This window comes from Branchiostoma lanceolatum, chromosome 7 (assembly GCF_035083965.1).
Source record: "Branchiostoma lanceolatum isolate klBraLanc5 chromosome 7, klBraLanc5.hap2, whole genome shotgun sequence".
In the NCBI taxonomy this organism is placed as follows: Eukaryota; Metazoa; Chordata; class Leptocardii; order Amphioxiformes; family Branchiostomatidae; genus Branchiostoma; species Branchiostoma lanceolatum.
Genome location: NC_089728.1, coordinates 9,016,035 through 9,034,225, shown reverse-complemented (window position 1 = coordinate 9,034,225; position 18,191 = coordinate 9,016,035). Strand labels below are relative to the sequence as shown.

The window sequence follows — 18,191 nt, the reverse complement described above, 5'->3', positions numbered from 1 at the left end:
CATAGATGACTTAACTGGCGTGGGAGGTTTGTGTGCCAGATTACCATCCCATCAAAGATTCATAATTTGAGAAAGCACAGGATATGACTGTATAACGTGATGTATCACTGTGGAAGTCCAAGTACTCTCTTGTAAATGTTTAATACATATGACTGATATGTCAAAATCTACTTGGAGTTCCAAAGACATGTCCAGTAAGTCTAAGACTATGTAAACATAGTGCCATGACAACTTCTGCTTCAGCTGTAATGCACATGGCCTTGATAAATGTAGTCAAAAAACAATGGTTGTCCACCAACAATGGCCTGGGACATTATAGTCCTTGCAATAACATTGTTTGCATTTACTCAGTTACAGACTCTAGACTAGTGCTACATGTACCACTACTTGGCGGCAGTTCCAGTCATTCTGTATTATCACATGTATCAGTGCTTTTCCCCAAGTTGTTTTCAAAGACTGCAAGTTGATCATACTTGCACCATATTTGTGGAATAAACAACTTCCAGCTTGCAGTGCATTATTTTTGACCCATATTAGGAGAGGGCATGTTACTAGAGCTTTTCATTGAATCATTGGCATTGTGTTTTGTATGTCTTTTATGACATAAGATATCAGAAACATGCATGTCCCATTGTATCAAACACTTTTGTCAAGTCAAGTTCTTAAGCTTTAATTGTATGAGGACCTACAATCTTTCCTAACAGTGTCTCTTTGGAAGAAATGTTAGGCATTTGAAAAATCATCTGATTTAACATCTTGATTTCAGTTAGAAGGCCAGCATTTCGAAGTTGTGATTTTATTTCGAACTTCAAACAAGTAACATGAATAAATGTGCTACCAATCACAAATCCATTTGTTGATATTTGAAGTTTGACTCCTGGTGAAAGCTCATTAATTGTGACATTTTGCAAACTACGACCCTGTCGTCAGGGGAAAACATTAGGTGATTAGCATAGGCGTCAGGCGGCAACCTTTTCACCTTTACAATACAGTATAGTTTGCACATTGTGACACACAGTCTGGAACCAAATGTGCTTTACATAAATGTAAAATGGGGCCGGTCATGAAAGGTAAGATGGGGCTGACCAAAAACGTCCAATGTTATGTAAAGAAAGCTTTACAGATTGCACTAAGAAGAAGGCAATTTCAGAAACTTAAACATAAAGTTATGACAGATTTTGCATCTCCATATAAAATTTCTGTACCTTTTGTAATCTTTCAACAATCATGAAACAGGGTTCTCCCCAGACTGTGGAATAACAGTGCTGAACAGCTATACTGCTAGCTCAGCGCCACTGCACTGCTTTCCAAATTTAGGTTGTTTCTTCCTTAATCTAAAGGTGATGTCTTGATTATTTTGATATAAGTAAAATTCATGGAAATTTGTATACCTGGGTGCTATAGACCCTCCTATAGCACTGCTTACAGATCCTTTACACTTTATTTCTGGGAAGAACCCTGGGAAGTTAACTGTGTATGGGTACACTGGTGTTTGTCTGTTTACCATACACTGTTCCTATATGTATAGTTCACATGGTGACCTTTGAGTGTGACCTTTTGATTAATATTGCTGTGGACAGTAGAAAGGTCATTGCAGGTCAATAAAAGGTCAATGGTAACATTTCAAAGTCCACTATGGATGGACAGTTATGTAAGTAATGTTGTGTTGTACAGAATAATCAATGAAGAATTTTGAATACTTCTTAAGTCAATAAATATATAACCCCTTACCCCCCCATTCAAAATCAATCAAAACTGAATATAATACAGAGATTCTAATGATGCTGAAGAAGAGCGATGGATGTCACAAAATGTCCAGTCTGAAGATTTATTTGTCTTTGAATATTGTTTCCCTGGATGTCCTTTATAGACGTATCAAATGTTACTAAGTTGAGAATAACTTCCTATAGTATAGAATAAGTTCACCAATCACAGCTCAGACCATATTTGCTTTTATCAGAACTGACTACTGTAATGTATGTGTTCTCCAGGGTTCCAGGAACGGCCATTTGAGTGCAGTAGAGCTACTGCTACAGAACAAGGCAAACCTCAACCATCGCAGCAAGCTGGGGGCCACGGCGCTCACGCTCGCTGCTCGCGGTGGTCACGCCAACGTCATCCACATGCTGCTGGAGGCGGGGGCAGACATCAGCGAGGCAGAGACCCAATGGGGGATCACGCCGCTCATGGTCGGCGCCATGTACGGCCACGACAGCGTGGTCAGATTACTCTCGCCCATCGACCCCGGCGGGTTGCAACCACCGCACACGCCCGACATGACGGCGTGGAACGCGTTGATGCTCGCCACGTGGAACGGGCACCTGAGCACGATGCAGCTACTTGTGGAAAATGGGTACGACCCAAACAGGACCAATATACTGGACCAGACTCCCTTAGAACTTGCCATATTGAGAGGGAACAAGGCTAAGGATATCAGGGGATACCTGGAGAAAAGGACCAGACGGAAGCCAAGACTTGGTAAGCACACCCCCTCAGATTTGCTACCGGGGTATACTGTAAAAGGAGAAATGTTTGCAATGGTTTTATGTTCGTTGTTTTCACATTGACCTCTTCACCGCAAACTTACTTCAAACTACTGCTAGCATCTAGCAGTAATACCCTACATATCAGTGTATGTCAGCAAACTTAATATAAAAGTAAAACCACCATGAACACTTCATTTTCTTCCTACGGGGAAATTAAATCCCCACAAACATTTCCCCATTTAAACTTACAGTTACCACAAATGCACGTAATTAAAGATTGACACGTAGGTACAGCCAGATTAACATCTTACTCCTTGGTACACACTAGTAATTAGCATCAATTGTTTTTCCTTATCTGCTGTTTGTCATACTACTACTGTTTGTCATTCAATCAGTCAATCTGCCCCCTCCCCACCTCAGCAATTTATCCAACACAATGTGGCCAGTGTACTGTACAGTACTGTATCCCTATGTGTATCCTCCCTTCTATGAAAACAAATGTTTTTCATTTGTCTAGATTTAGCTTGAAGAAAAGACCAGTGATTAGATGTACATCACAGTACATTGTAATCTGATAGGATTTGTTCTGAAAGTATCATCCTGTCCAAACCCAGTAATCAGAGGATTCTGTCTGCTTGTTTATTACCTGGAAAACCTGTCCAATAAATGTCCTCCTAAATGATGTCTGCTGACAGGCATTTGTTCCAAGGTGGTCATTTCAGGTTACTTAAGTTGATCCCTCCCCTTTGTTAAGTAAACACCGATTGATCCAAGAAGTTTTTCTTGTCAAAGATGGACACTTCTGTAGTACAGTACCCCTGATTGCCTCGGAATGTTTCCTAGAATATAAGCTGATGAAACACAGAGAATAGAACAGAAATGGCTTAGTTTTCACGTGGGACAAACATTGAAACATGCTACGGAAAATGATATACCAGTGCAGTGTACAACTTTTCGTCAATTTTGTCAGATGTACTGTCTTTCAATGTTTCTCAGAGGTTATCATGTTTTCAAGTTGACTATAAAATACATTCAGTTGTTAGATTATTATGTAGGGTTGTTTACTCAGACCCTGGAGGTACTGGAATCCCTGACAGGTCCTGGTGCTGTGCCCATAGGAGAGGCGCTTTACACCTATTTCCTCACTCGACTCAAAGTCTTCCAAAAGTACATTTGATTGTTGTCCTACATCCCCCAGAAGTGGTCCAATCACTAATCTTGCAGTGTTGTTTCTGTTGCTAGGTAACGCAAGATGGGGGAAGAATTTTTAGACAAATCATCTGTTGCCATAGCAATACAAATCGCTCTGTGCAAAGGTCACAAACCTTTATTTGTATGTGGAGTTGTCAAATCAGGAAACAAACAAAAGGAATGCTTCCTAATGTTGTTTACAGATTGGGATAGATTTGTTAGTAAATCTGTAAAACATGTCCCTTGTTTTTAACTTTTTGGCAAATGGTTTTAACACAATTGTTTTATCCATTTCATTGTAAATATCACCCACTATACTTTATGCAACCAAACAACGTAAAATTATACTAAAATAGATTTAATGATAGGTATTTTATTGACAAGCATAATTTTTACTAGAAAGTAGAAGGATTAAATCTTTTCAAGGTCACTGAAAATTATATAGAATTATGTCATTTCAGAATTCTTTTCTAGGAGTGATGTGGTATTTCTGTCTGGTAAGACTTGTGGGATTTTATGCACCCACAAGCCTATTGTCTGTTGTAACAAAGCATACTGCATGACCACACATGTTCTGACATATTGACCCACTTTAGAACAATAGACTTTCTTATCATAAAGGTGTTTCTCACACATTAGAATTCAGATAAGGTTTATAGTGGCCCATTTTTGCACAATATTGTGGCTATCTTTGGAATTGTTTCTACCAAACAAAACTACATTTATGATCTCAACACGGTGTTATCGCTGTTTGATACAAATTGTAAAAATACTGTCTATCAGGCGAGTGGAAATCTCAACAATAAATGAACAGTAATTTGAATTTGTGATTGCCAAAAATGGCAAAATGAAATTAAGAGATTGAGATGTTAGCATGCCTCACAGTGAGTCACATGAAAGTATTCTTCAAGCTATATGTATGTCATACTGTACATTCAGCATTCAATTTAGTATCCTTTCCGGCTTGACTGTATATTGAGTTGATTCCCCATTGTTTGGTGTATTGGTTCTTGTACATTTCCCCTTAGGGATCTTTTGTTCCTTTGTATACCAAGAGGTTGCAGTACTCGTGGTATCAAGTAAGTGTTATAAACAAGTCCATTTGTTGTGGCAACAACATCAAGTGATTGTCCACCGCTGTTTTGTGAAAGTCTCATGGACTGTTCCGGTATGAAATAAGTGACGTCGTTCTTTTACCTTTCGCGGGGAAAACTAGGCCTCCATGCTCCCTTGGAAGAGATTGAATAGGTGCACTTGCTGTATATGTACCTAGTGAAGTGAAGCATGTTTCTGAAACACCAAGACACCATACAAGTGGTAGCAAAAGTGAATACGTTTGTTAGACTCCGAGTTAGAGCCTTTGAAACATTTTTTTAGAGAGTATTGCTGTGCTTTTGACTCATTACATACATGGGTATAGGAAAACCATGGCAACCTCTCTTTACTGTTACATGCCAACTTGCATTACCATGGATACAGTGCTTGAACTTGAAGCTGTAACCCTGTATCAGAAAGTCTAATCCTTGTCATTCCTACTTAAAACATTTTCCCACCTTCCTTAGCCTACCACCAACAGAAAGCCCCGAGGTTGTCTGTGAGAAATCCTGTCAGCACTTAAGCTAGGTGTTCGGCATTTTGTTTGTGTAGGTTCAGGTGTTTCTCCACAGGCAATAGATCCCCGCACTCCCCTAGGTGTGTTATGACAAGATCGTGTTGGCCTTTACTAATTGCAGTGGTCTCTGTCCCGGTTTTCAAGGTGAAAACATCCTTTGTTAACGTAAACCATCCAGGACAAAAGTGTTTGTTTTTCCAAGCAGCTGTTTTGGAAGCATCGATCCTGGATTGGTGTACACAAGGTTGAGAACTATTGGAGTTAGCTTCCCTTTCCCTGGGGTTTTTGTTTGTCTTGCTAAAGAGAAACTTCATGCTTTGAGTCTATGGCCCAATTTATACAGACTTTTTTCAGATATCTAAAAATCCGCCGACATCTGAGCCTTAGATATCTGGACGCATTTATACACACCGACAGGAAGTACCGCAGGACTCAGGCAGCGCGCTGATTGCACTCGTGACCCTATTTAACCTTTAGCGCGCGTTTCAAAATGGCGGGAGAACCGCCTGTGTTTTTCGTCATGATGAATATGGTATTCTTTCTTTATCTGACTCGCGTGTGGCTAAACATGAGGCAGCAAGCAAGGGTTGAGCGTAAGAGGCGTTTGAGGTACCGGGGAAGACGACAGCGACCGGTCAGAATCAACGCTGCGTTCCTACTCGCTGCCCTTGTCGTGGCGGAGGGGGGAGGGCCGATCCACCGAACGATCTGGCATCACGAAAGAAGTCCGTCGTCCGTTTGAGAACAAATGGTCCTTGATGCTAAGAAGTTTTCCCGCTTTATCGCCTGCCAAATATGCAAACTAGCGTGAACCCCGACCTCCAGATGTCTACTACGCGACACATTCTGTTTAGACGTCCGGCTGGAGCGGTCGGGGACTCCCGCTGAGTTGTCGGGCGAATGCTTCAGTGTGGTCGGCTGAAATTTTCCCGACATCTAAAAAAAACATCATTAAGACCATAAAATTCCTGTTTAGACACAGAAAAAAGCTGTCGCCTGGCAGATATCTGCAGTCCAGATATCTAGACAAGCTGTGTGTAAATTGGCCCTATGCTACCCTTTCTTTATGGAAATGGTACTTACAGACTTCATGCTTAGTTGTACATTATCTTAAAGTTGTAAGCTTAGCAAGTACCGCACAGGATCACTTTCACATTACAAGAAAAAAGCAAGATGGTAGTTTTGTTTTACAGGGGTGTGTTGTTATGAAAACATATCACTTTTTCTCACCCTTTTTTATGTGAGAAAATTGCCTTTTCACCTGTCATTGTAATTTTCATGATAAATGTTGTTCAGGCCACACCAATTTAATTTGTTGCTTCTCGGATTTTTTCAGGAAAAAATTGGACCGACAGGTCGAAAAAAAAAATAGAAATGAAATTTTTGCAAATAGTCTGGGGTGAAGATAAGGGTTTACATAACGTAAAGAATAAGAGGATTATTCAAGTTTCAGCTTTGTATGGCTCATTTTATGAAAATGCACCCCTTTCTTTGATCTAGTACTATAATTTCAGTAACAAAATCACCTTTTGCCATGTAATATATGAATTGATATTGAGAAATAGTTTTAATAAATGAAAAATTATAGCTTATGATCAATATGACCACACTTTTTAGGTATGTGCAGGCTTATATAATCTATTTTGTTGGCTATTGAGTTTTACAACTGAACAGATAGTAAAATTGGGAGTTAAAATTTATGAATGGGAATAGTGACCCAAAATGGGAAAAACAGGACAGGCTATTCCGAGAAGCAACAAATTAAATCGGCTTGGCCTCAGCAACTGTTGAGATGATTGATTTTTGTTTTAAAGCCAGAGTTTGGAAGATAACAAACAAAAATGTTCTTCCCACTTGTATTGTTATAGGATCAGAGCAACTGTTGTATATTTGTGTACAAGATTATATTGAAGTAAATTTTTTTGTCATTAATGTTATCAATTTACCAATATCATAGTATTACAATATACTCTTTATGTGACAAATATCCAGTCTTTAACTGGTCTCCTTTTTTTATTCCCCTTGTACAGTTACAGATGAAGAGACCAAACCAGACATCATAGAATCTGCCAAAACAGGTCAGACCAACATCTACTTTCTCCCTAGTAGGACGTGTTAGATTGTAAAATATAGAGCTGTGGGGAATTTTCACAAAATATGACAAACCAACGGAGCCTATCCGTAAAAGATTGGAAAAGTTGTATACCAACACCTATTGGCAAAATACTTCTCTACAGTAAAAACAAACTGGACTTGGAAATCTTGTTTTCACTGTAGAGAACGGTTTTGCAGAGTAGGATAGGAATCTCACATATCATAGGACATTGACATTGACAAACATAATTCCGCCAAGTCACATATATCTGCCACCATGAAAAAATGCATCTAAAGAGACCTCCCAATGTAATGTCTCCCAGTATAATGCACTTCTGCATATCTAAAGTACCTAGTGATGCTACACTAGAGATCTCTAAAATACGCTGTTTTTCAAAGCACGACTGGACTAGTTCATTCACCTCACACCAGTGTTCCCGCCAGCGCCCATCCTCCCGTCATTTGACGGGTTTTTGTCGCTCATGACGGACAAAATTTTTGCCCAACCCGTCATTTTTAATGGACAAAATCGGTGTGTAAAGATATTTAGACAGAGCTTAGAATTTTCAAAAACTCCGGAGGATCAGCGGAAGTTCGTGACGAGGGCAATCTAGATCATTTCTAATGCCCCGGCTGGCGACAACCCCAGCAACACACAGAGAGCGGCGTGGTGGTTGCTAGTAATATTTGGCGTCATGCGGCGCCCTCCCCACTACAGTTTTGGCCGGTCGCATCAGGCTGACGTTTATTTCTGTTTTGTCCCTCTCGGTTCACCGTCAGTTGTTGTCATCAAAGAAGCCTTAAAATTCAGAGATACGTCTATAGCTATCAGGCTTTCTGTAATCTATGTACAGTTACTACAGTATTAAAGTTTTAAGCCGCGGCGGCTGAGTTCTTCCCGCAAGAAATGGTAAACAGGCATCAGATATTGTAATCCACCAATGACCAATCACAGCGCACGTCTCCGTCGCGTCAAGAAAAAACGACCAATGACGTGCGAGTCTTGCTACTCACGAGATTTCAGCTGAGCGTGAATTTGCGGGATGTTAGGGGAATGGCGGGAATCGCAAGGATCGCACGACGAAGCGGCTGTTGGAAGGCTTGAATCGACAACTTTTGAACACATTCAGTGCAGTTACCGGAGAAATTAACCGCGGAAAACATGGGACAAAAAATTGGACGTCTTTATTGCGTTCTTTCTCAAAGTAGGGTGTCAAATTCCTCATTACGTTCAATAATTACAGGGCGCATACGGAACAAGTGTTGAAAAGGTGTGTTTTATTTTTGCCGACTTATTCTGTGTGCATTTTTTGTAGGACGTAGCTGATACGTAATAAAGGTTTGTTGCGCTAAATTTTCTTTTCTTTGCCGATTGTATACGGCATAGAAGTGTAGCTTGTGTGTGAAGTTGTGAACATTCGATATTTCCGCGATGACGGCACGCCTCCCCAAAAAATTAAGCCTGAAACCCTTGTGTAATTTTTCACCGAAAGAGATGTCATTAAACTAAGCTTATTCTACCAGGAAATTTGCCCCTCAAAATGCAGGAAATAGCGTTTCAGAGGGTCTAGATCTCAAAATTTTCCGGGGGAGAATACCCCCGGACCCCCCTAGAATGGTCACGCCTCCGGCGCGACGCCTTGCGCCTTCGGCGCTCGATATGTTCTTCCCCGAAGCAAAATTTAAATGACGGGTAAAAATTTCAGGCTGGCGAGAACACTGAGAGGACAATAGGTACATGCATGTGGATTAGAGTAATGCTATCATACAACTGTAATCCTACCTTAATCTTTGCTTTCCACTTTCCACGTGGGGTTTTGTTCAGTTTGTTGCTGTACTGTAGTGTACACAGGGCCAAGCTCTGGGATATGTCGGCCTTTCTTAGAAGTACACCTGGGCCAGAGAAATACATGCACTGGTTCCAGTCATCATATTCATAAATGAATAAAATAGATACCGTACCAGTCATCATCTTAAAACGTAGTTGTGTGCAGCTCTTATGGCCTTGTAATGTCGCAATCTAAATCATGTTTCTGTTAAAATCATATCAAATTTTTTAACTTGAGGTATCAAAAGTAAGTCCATCATAAGTTGTGATTGATGGTTCTATGATTATTGCTCATTGTCGTACAGTCTTCTTTCCCTTCTGCGATCATGTATGGGGAAGGGGGGGATACATCAGGTAAAGCTACCAGACATTGTCATGTGTGTCAGATTGTACGATATGATTTTACTTTTTACTTAAGTATACCTGAAAATAGACAAATAATCTGTCTGTGATATGCCGCAGGGTGCTTATACTGGCTATATAGATACAGACACAGATTCCGTAGACTTCTCTACCACTAAGATGTACATTATGTCTCATCAGCCCCCTGCTCGGTCTCAATGGTCGCCATTCAGGACAATTAGTGCCCAACATTGTCCCGGAACATCCCCCACCATTGTGCGTAGATTCTATGCCTTGGGGGCACCCAGGACGGCCAACCCACACATCAATAACATGGCGTGCGTAAACGGTAGGCTTGCGTGATGTCATCGGTAGTGGGAGAAGGCGGCCAGATCACGTCAATTATGCATTAAAGGCTGTGCTTAGAGGGGGAGAAGAATAGGCTCATTCTTTGATGTCAGTGCACTTATACAATGGTGTGTCTGGAAGACGTTTGTGTCATGTCTGATTATGACAAGCGAAGGTTGTCGTTCTGCTAGTAACAAACTAACTGCACTAAGAGACTTGTGACCTTCCAACCACTTATCAAAGTTACTAGCTTTCCAATTAATCAATAGTCAATGTATATCAGAGTGATTCAGACAAAGTTGTTGGTAATTACGGTTGCAAAGTTGCGGACACAGAACACGTTTTACCAATTGTACATAATGACTGTAAGTTTGTAGCTTATGTTTTTTTCCTTAAAACAATACATTCTTTTGCACAGTTTCTTCATTAGTTCAATGGTATACCAATTCCAATATAGGCAACTGGTAGTACATCGTAACACAATAGATATCGAATACTAGTAGATATGAAATACCTATAACTTAATAGTTGCTATGGGGCTCAAGCCACTGACCAAACCTCGTGTATTTCTGCCACCTTTGAATCTGTAAATTGCACATATAGATACTCTGGGATTGAATGAAATCAATAATGTAATGTAATAATATGTACAGTAATGTTTTTGAACCATATCTGTCTAGTCACTCAGTCACATGCAATGGAATACTGTGAAAGGGGAAATGTTGGCAGGGATTTAATTTCTCAGTAGAGATCAGACAAAATGGAGTGTTTGTGGCAGTTTTAAGTCTGTGGTTAAAACTGCAGGGTTTTACTGTAAAAGAGGAAATGGTTGCGAAGAGGTCATCGTGAAAAATGCGAATATAAAACCACTGCAAACATTTCCCCTTTGACACTGAAAGCTAGAATTGTGATATAAGCCACCTATGTCCCAGTTGAAACACAGAAAGTTTGAGATGTCTGTATTCAGTTAAAGTTTTTTGAGTCCAGTTTGTAAATGATGACCATGCACCTGATTATCATGCAGGGACAAAAATGAACTTTTTCCCTCAGCAATGTTGTCAGTGAGGTGATCATGATCATGTCCCCTGTAAAATATAAAAATCATGGCAACCCTTGACAATTTGCTAAGTCGACTTTAGATTGTTCAGACTCTTTTTGACAGATACAACCTAACATTTTGACAGAAACCTATGACTAAGTCTTGAAGTTATGATTTAAATGAATGAACAATGAATAAATGAAGACCTAAATTGTACATTTTTGACCAACTGAGCTTACAACAGGTCACAATAAAACATGTCTACTAACAGACAGTGTTTAGACATGATGGTACAACTGTACAAGTATCATAGTGTAGCTTATAGTCTCAGCTTCTTCTCACTTATTGCCAATAGTAAAAGTTTAGGATTAAATAGGTTTAGCTGTAGTATATGGTGTGGTTATCAATATGAGGAATATGAATTCTAGATCTCCCAGCTCCCCTCCCCTTAATTGCAGCTCTGACAAAGTTGTCATCTTCGTTGCATCTCTTAGGAAGATGTATTTTGTAGATAGTAAGATACTGCTTTTGCCCATAACCTTCCCTGGAGAACACAGCAAGCAGTCCTGGCATTTCTTTGCGAAGTATGTCATCGGCAAAGAAGTTTTTATTAAGACTGACAAGTCGTAGCTGTTTTACTAAATGTTAGGTAGAAAACAGAGGATTTCAACTTAACGAGCTAATGCAATTGGACAAGGTCCCTGGGGCGCCATGATTCAGCGCGAAAACAGGAGGCACCTTCGTAAGTGGCTACGTCATAGCCCGGGTAGAAATGTCAGCACGTGGGGCAGCCAGCCGTGAAGACGTCACCACAATAACGGGATGCCTTCTGCCCGACAGCGCGTGAATGTCTCTGTTGTCGCAGACAAACTTTGTTGGGGTGTACGGCAAATGTCAGGGCAGGAAAGTTCACGCCGAGTTTGGAACGTCCATTGTTTGTGTGCGTTTGATTGGCGCTGGGGTCAGAGCACAGGGTGAATGAAACCCATTGTGTTTGGGCCAGGCTGGTTATCATGCAAGTAATCCAGGTTGTTCTGGTTTTGTTGGATGATCTTTGAACGTACTGTACCTCTGGTACCAGATTATCTCCCAAAGTCAGAATGTAGTGATTCGTACACAATCTGTCCAACGGTGAGGATTTAAGGACATGGATATGGAAGTAGAAAAGCAGAGAATGGAACACGCTCTCAAAATAGATTTTTGAATCCCAATGTCAAGAGGTCAACCAAATTAAACATGCTCTTCTAGCCTGTGTATCCTGTACAATACCATCTACCTCCCTCAGCCCATGACATATGTACAATGTATTATGTGGCATAGAAACAAAAGTCATTTTTGACCTGCCTCACCTAGATGTGGTATGTTTTCTATCTAGATGATTAAAGATATATTCTTTACGTGTACTGTCAAGTATTTAACGTTACGACTTGTAACATCTTACAGGTAACATCAAAAGAATAAAAGAACTCCTACTTGAAGACATCAGCCTCCGAGATGCGTCCTGTACGCAGGAGGGAGGGGCGACGCCGCTCATGTTCGCCGCCATGCACGGCCACATGGCGGTGGTACAGCTCCTGGTGGAGAAGGGTGCAGACATCAACAAACAGGACAACATCAGTGGGTGGACGGCACTCATGCAGGCGGTCTACTATGGGTACACGCTTAATGTTCTTTCTGCTTACTTGTCGCTGTGAACCAAAAGGTCGTTCTGCTAGCAATGAAAGGGCAAGATGCGTTTTACGACTCTCCATTTCTAAGTATAAGATGACATTGTGTATATGGTGACCTGAATTTCTGTGGTGGTAGTGTTACATGTTTGTCAGGGAATGCTGGTGCTAATGTTATGTTCCTCGTATTTATTGTCCCACAGGAAGAAAGCGGTTGCGAAATATCTGATAACAGCAGGTGCTGACGTGAACATTCAGGCCATGAATGGCTGTACAGCCTTTGATATGGCTTCACTTATAGGTACGGTACATTTGCATGGGCCTCTGGGTTTTCCGTTTGCAGAATAGACCAATCCTGACTGTCCATTACAATCAGCCGTTCGACCTATAAGAGAGGGGCTTTTTATGTTTTTATTTTGCATATAGTATACTGTATGTGTTTTGATGGAGGTGTGCAGGCCTATGGGATCGGTCTGCACTGCATCAGTAGAGCTATGGTGGAGAAGGTGGATTGATCTGTCAAGGAAGCCATGATGAATTGTTAGAATCGTAGCCATTTTTGTAGGTAGACAAAACGTTTGTACCAACCTATCATAGTCTTCCACTGCCATCATGGCCAGAGAAGTTAGCTCTTGTATGGTGCATCTGATGATCCCAGCCTGCACCTGTATTATTTTGATCCTTGTAATCTGGATGTAGATATATGTATTTCCATTTATCCCTAATCAGAAAATCACACTGTTAGAATAGTAGTAACTACTTCAGAATCTGTGGATTAAGTCCTTTTGTATGTGATGTTCCTGATGTTGGTCTGAAGCAGTTTACATGGTGTTGTTGACAGATGACATTGACACTGAGCTGGTGAGATTGCTGGCAGCGAAGGCGATGAAAGTCAACAAGCCACAGAAGGGTAGGTGCATGTATTCATCGCAGGCTTGTAACTACTAATTGTGTCTTTGTAGAAGATTCTGTTTTCACTTAAGTTGAATTTTTGTGTACATATTCAGGACACTAATTGATATAGATGTGATTGGGTTTGTTAGTCTCAATCAGACTCCATAGGTTTGCTGGAAAAATAGTTCATCCAGTTACTAGTCCATTCAGATTACTACATCTACTACAAGTTCTGGAAGCACTTTGTTAACCTGTTTTTTCTATCTATTTTATAAGTTAGTGTACTGGTCTATGGTCATGTGTTATCATGGATTGTTTAATGTATCTGTCAATGTGAGCCAGGTGCCTGAATTAAACAAATAAATGAATAGAATAGACAGAATAATATGCCAGAGGAGTTAGCCGGCCATGGGAGTGCCGTTTGCAACATATGGAAGTCTGGAGGAGACTAGAATGTGGAGAAATGGAAAACACTAGAATACTGTTAGTACAGTAATTCTTGTTTCTTTCACTATAACTTTCTGTTCACGGTTTTCATGGTCAACTCTGTACCATGAACTTATCATCACCGTGAAAAAAACTGTTTTATTATTTATGATTCCTTCACACATCCGTTTGGTAAATCACTTGCTGCCACCGTGAAGTTAACGTTCAGTGAAAATGTCCATTTTCCTTACATCGTGAAATTTTGCTACCGTGAAGATAACTAAATTACAGTAGATAGATGCCAACTGTTTGTCTAGACAGTTATCAATGACATCAAATGTAATCTTTCCTGAGATTGATGTTGGCACTCTAATTGTCACAATTAATGGTCACAAATGTCACAGTGGCCTCGCCTCTGGGGCTTGTTAAAGCAGGGTATGCTTTGTCTGTTGGTGTAAATGGGCACTTGGTTGGCTTTGAATTTATTACTATTAGCCAAAGAGTTACTTAGACATGTTGCTTAAGGTGTATATTTCTTCTTGTCATGTATATTCTGTCTTTGTGTTTGTGTTTGGTATTGAATTAGTAATCTCCAGGCAGATGTAGCATTTGGACTTGTTTTGAACATATCTGCCAGTGTTTTCATTTTACTGGAGAACTCTGTTAAAAGACGCGCCTCCAGAAAAATGTTTAAATTAAAACATCCTCAGAAAAAAACATAAACACTGCCAAATATGCTCAAAACAAGCCTGACTGGTACTCTTCTTGGAGATAAGTGTTTGTAGACCATTTCCTGACGTACTAAAGACCTCATTGACTTGTTTTCCGGAGCTCTAGCGCACATGTCACATGAACTACTGTAACAGCTGTTCCCAGCAGCTTGCCGAAGGTCAAAGTAGAACATGAAAGCATGATGACCAACACACATTCGTATACTTTTTGCTAAGTTGTTAAATCACTGCTCAATTGCAAAAAAAGCACTGTCTTAAACTAAGCATTTCTTTTTTCTCCCAACATTTAGGGAGATCCTCTGCTTGGATTACACCTTCCAGCAGCTCCAACTCCAAAGCCGCCCTCAACGGTGGAAACATCCCTTCTAACTCTAAGTAAGTCAACAGCAAGATTGCAAGAAACACAGTCATGATAACATATTCAAGTCTCTACTTGAAACCATGTAACACATCATAATTGTTGATGTATGTCTTTTCAGACAGTATGTGGTTTTGATCAATAACATGGTTTACTCTTATTGATCGGTGGTGATAAAGCGGTATTTTGTATTGATTGTCTTCTTTTCTTCCTTCACAGCACTGAGGAAAACGTGAGAGGCTTGAGGGTGTGTATTCTTTCTGAAGTCTTGACTACCTTTGATACCATAGGTTCTTATTTAGCTTAGCCTTTCATTCAAAGGGGGTATGCCTTAAAGTAGTTTCAATCAAAGGCAACTGTCAGTTATGAATTTGAAGACAAATTGTTTCTGAAAGAGAAATCATATTCAAAGAAAACAGTGAAAGGGCTGCCTCTAGGGATGACATGTGACAAATAAAGACATTGAGAAAGAAATCCTTCAAAATACATTCTGGTATGTGTAGATTGGGGCAATTGTAGAAAGAAAGGTTATTCTGCCTTTCTTCCTCAGATGTTTTAAAATATCCTGACATGTCTATATGTCAGCTTTCAAAGCAAATTGAGTTGAAGCCTTCCATGTTAATTTAAGTGCAAGTGATCAGAAAGCTGACAGTAGAGGCAGAAGATCCAATTAACTGATGTCAAACCTGGTTGAAACAAGTGTCATTAGGCTGGAAATGAGATGTATTTGGGTCAGCCTTTCACGTAAGACTGTTAAAACCATTCATCTGTAAGAGATGATAACGTGGGACAGCAGTGCCTGTTTTGTTACGGAAAAAATGTGAAATGTCAATCCGTGTTGTGTCTTTTGAAATATAATCAGTTTCAAGGTCACATATAAGAATTCTTATTTGCACGTTGTAAATATTTTGATATAAAAAATGGTAACTGTTTGTGTTTGAAAATTTAGAGGAACATTTTCTGTGAGGTGTCGTAAACATACATGTGTGCAACTAAATGATCAAATTGACCAGGGATGCTAAAAATCTTCAACAACATGTATGATCTGTCTGACAATAATTTCCCCTCTCAGGAAGCCTCAGAGTCAGAATGCCCCAGTTTAACTTAGAATTCTCTAAACTCCATGTCCATGCAATTTTTCCTTGCACCTCCATACAATTTTTCTACAAAAACTGTTGAGAGATTGTAAGTTAGTTGCAAATCTACCATGTTGTTGTAACATCTAATATCTCCCAGTTCATATGAATTGAATTTTCAATGTTTGTTGTGAAATCTCCTACAGTCATGGTGGAACCGTATGTCGAATCGCTTCCGAAACCTGAAGATTACGCGGACGTTGCGGGGCATCAACAAGTTGACTCCCTTCAATGATGAAGAGGATATCAACGACATGACGCTACGTAGTCCTCAACAACAAGAAAGTGCCAACAGACCAGAGCAGCCTAAACGGACCATAACTAGTGGTAAGTGATGAGAAAGTTTGAACCCATTTTTACTAGCCTCTTCATTACATAGAGTGAAAAATAGGCAGACATTTGCTACATATGTTTGGAGAGATAACTTGAAGGAGTAGATGTCACTGCTGTACTGTGAAGGATGTGGTCCTGGACATGATTTAGTTTATATCCCTCCCCACACACACACACACACACACACACACACATACACACACAGTTGTATGTGGTAAATACTGAGTATGATTATTTTTTTGTTGCAGCCTTCAACAGCATAGGTGACTCAGGGATGGGTAGCAGTTCTCTCTACACTATGGTTAGTACTGTGCACCGCCATTGTGTAAAGAATAGATCTGAATATCTGTCAGTAGATCTTTGTAGAGGCACTAGTACCAAGACTATGGGATTACTAAAAAAAGTGCCATGTGTAAAAAATGTCTTAAGACATTCAAGAGATATTTACAGATAATGTGCTATTACATACAGAAAGCAGACAGGGAGGGACCAATGACCAAGTTACCAATGATATAGCATTGTACATGTTACAAATTACAAATTTTTGTCACATGCAATTTCTTATTTGAATGTTCTCTTGTGACATTCAGAACTGACAACTGAATCACATGCGACATTTAGAGGTCCACCTTCTTGCAGGTACGGTATTTACAAATAAACCATTTCTTTTTTTGTACGTTTCCACAGAATTTGAACTCAGGCCCGGCCTCCAAACTGCCCAATGATATGTTACTGCCAGTCATCCCTCCATTCCTGCCGCCGCCAACTTTTGAGTTGAACAATACAGACAGACCCCGCATGATGTACGGTTCAAGAACATCGCTGTCGGGAAGCAATGGGGTAGGAACTATTGTTTATTAATCGCTTCCTTCTATGGAGGTTTCGTTTTCGGTTTGTCTGGATTTTTGTGTTCTTGTGTGTCTGTAGTGTACAGTACAGTGACAGGATGTGAGTAATTGGAGCCCCCCCTCACTTTTTCCATTTGCTGATCACCTTCATGTGTAGAGTGACAGGAAGCGATAAATGGATACGTGAACTTTTCAATAAAGTTTTATCAATGTAATGTTGATCAAAACCTTATTTGAGAAACTCAAACGAATATTACACATCGGCATGAAATCTCCGAACTCTGTTGATAATAGATTGATAAGGGGTGGTTGTGTTATGAGATTGCTTTATAAAGTATGATAGAGTTGAAAAGCTTTTGATTTGTAGGTACATAACGTTGAGCATTGAAAGCTAAGTCTATTTGGAGATGCAATTCCTTATTTTTCTGTCATGCCAAATTACTTTGATTTGTGAAGAACTGCAGTAGATTTTGTGTTCATGTGAATGTCTCCTGATTGCAGAGCTCCAGTAACAAGACGCTGCTGAGACCCAGCCGGTTCCTGGCGACGTCGGGAAGTACTCACACCAGCCCCAACAACTCCTCCCACTTCCACACACACAGCCCCACCTCCTCGGGCGGGGCCAGCACGGTCAGCGGCATCTACCCTCCATCCAGGAGAAACATCCTAACAGGATATGGGGGAGGTTCGCTAGGTTGGGTCACATTTTCTATACTCTAAATTCATTTATTTTCAGTGTTGTTTTTGTTTCACGATAGCAAGGCAAAGGATGTTTTTGTAATGTTTTAGATTTTGTAGTTGAAACAATTCTGCACTACAATTGTCATACGTACAAGGTAGACATGAATTGGTGGTGGA

At 40.2% G+C, this 18,191-nt stretch overlaps 1 protein-coding gene across 2 annotated transcripts in view; it reads left to right on the top strand.

Moving 5' to 3' along the window:
• LOC136439059 (ankyrin repeat and SAM domain-containing protein 6-like) overlaps positions 1-18,191 on the top strand; it is a 28,433-nt gene that overhangs the window by 1,474 nt on the left and 8,768 nt on the right. For both annotated transcript variants that reach the window (XM_066434208.1, XM_066434207.1), the window contains exons 2-12: positions 1,992-2,478; positions 7,320-7,367; positions 12,384-12,594; positions 12,811-12,908; positions 13,449-13,517; positions 14,949-15,033; positions 15,236-15,263; positions 16,299-16,479; positions 16,734-16,786; positions 17,173-17,325; positions 17,835-18,027. In XM_066434208.1, coding sequence (XP_066290305.1) covers positions 1,992-2,478; positions 7,320-7,367; positions 12,384-12,594; positions 12,811-12,908; positions 13,449-13,517; positions 14,949-15,033; positions 15,236-15,263; positions 16,299-16,479; positions 16,734-16,786; positions 17,173-17,325; positions 17,835-18,027 — 1,606 coding nt within the window. The remainder of the gene's footprint in view (positions 1-1,991; positions 2,479-7,319; positions 7,368-12,383; positions 12,595-12,810; positions 12,909-13,448; positions 13,518-14,948; positions 15,034-15,235; positions 15,264-16,298; positions 16,480-16,733; positions 16,787-17,172; positions 17,326-17,834; positions 18,028-18,191) is intronic.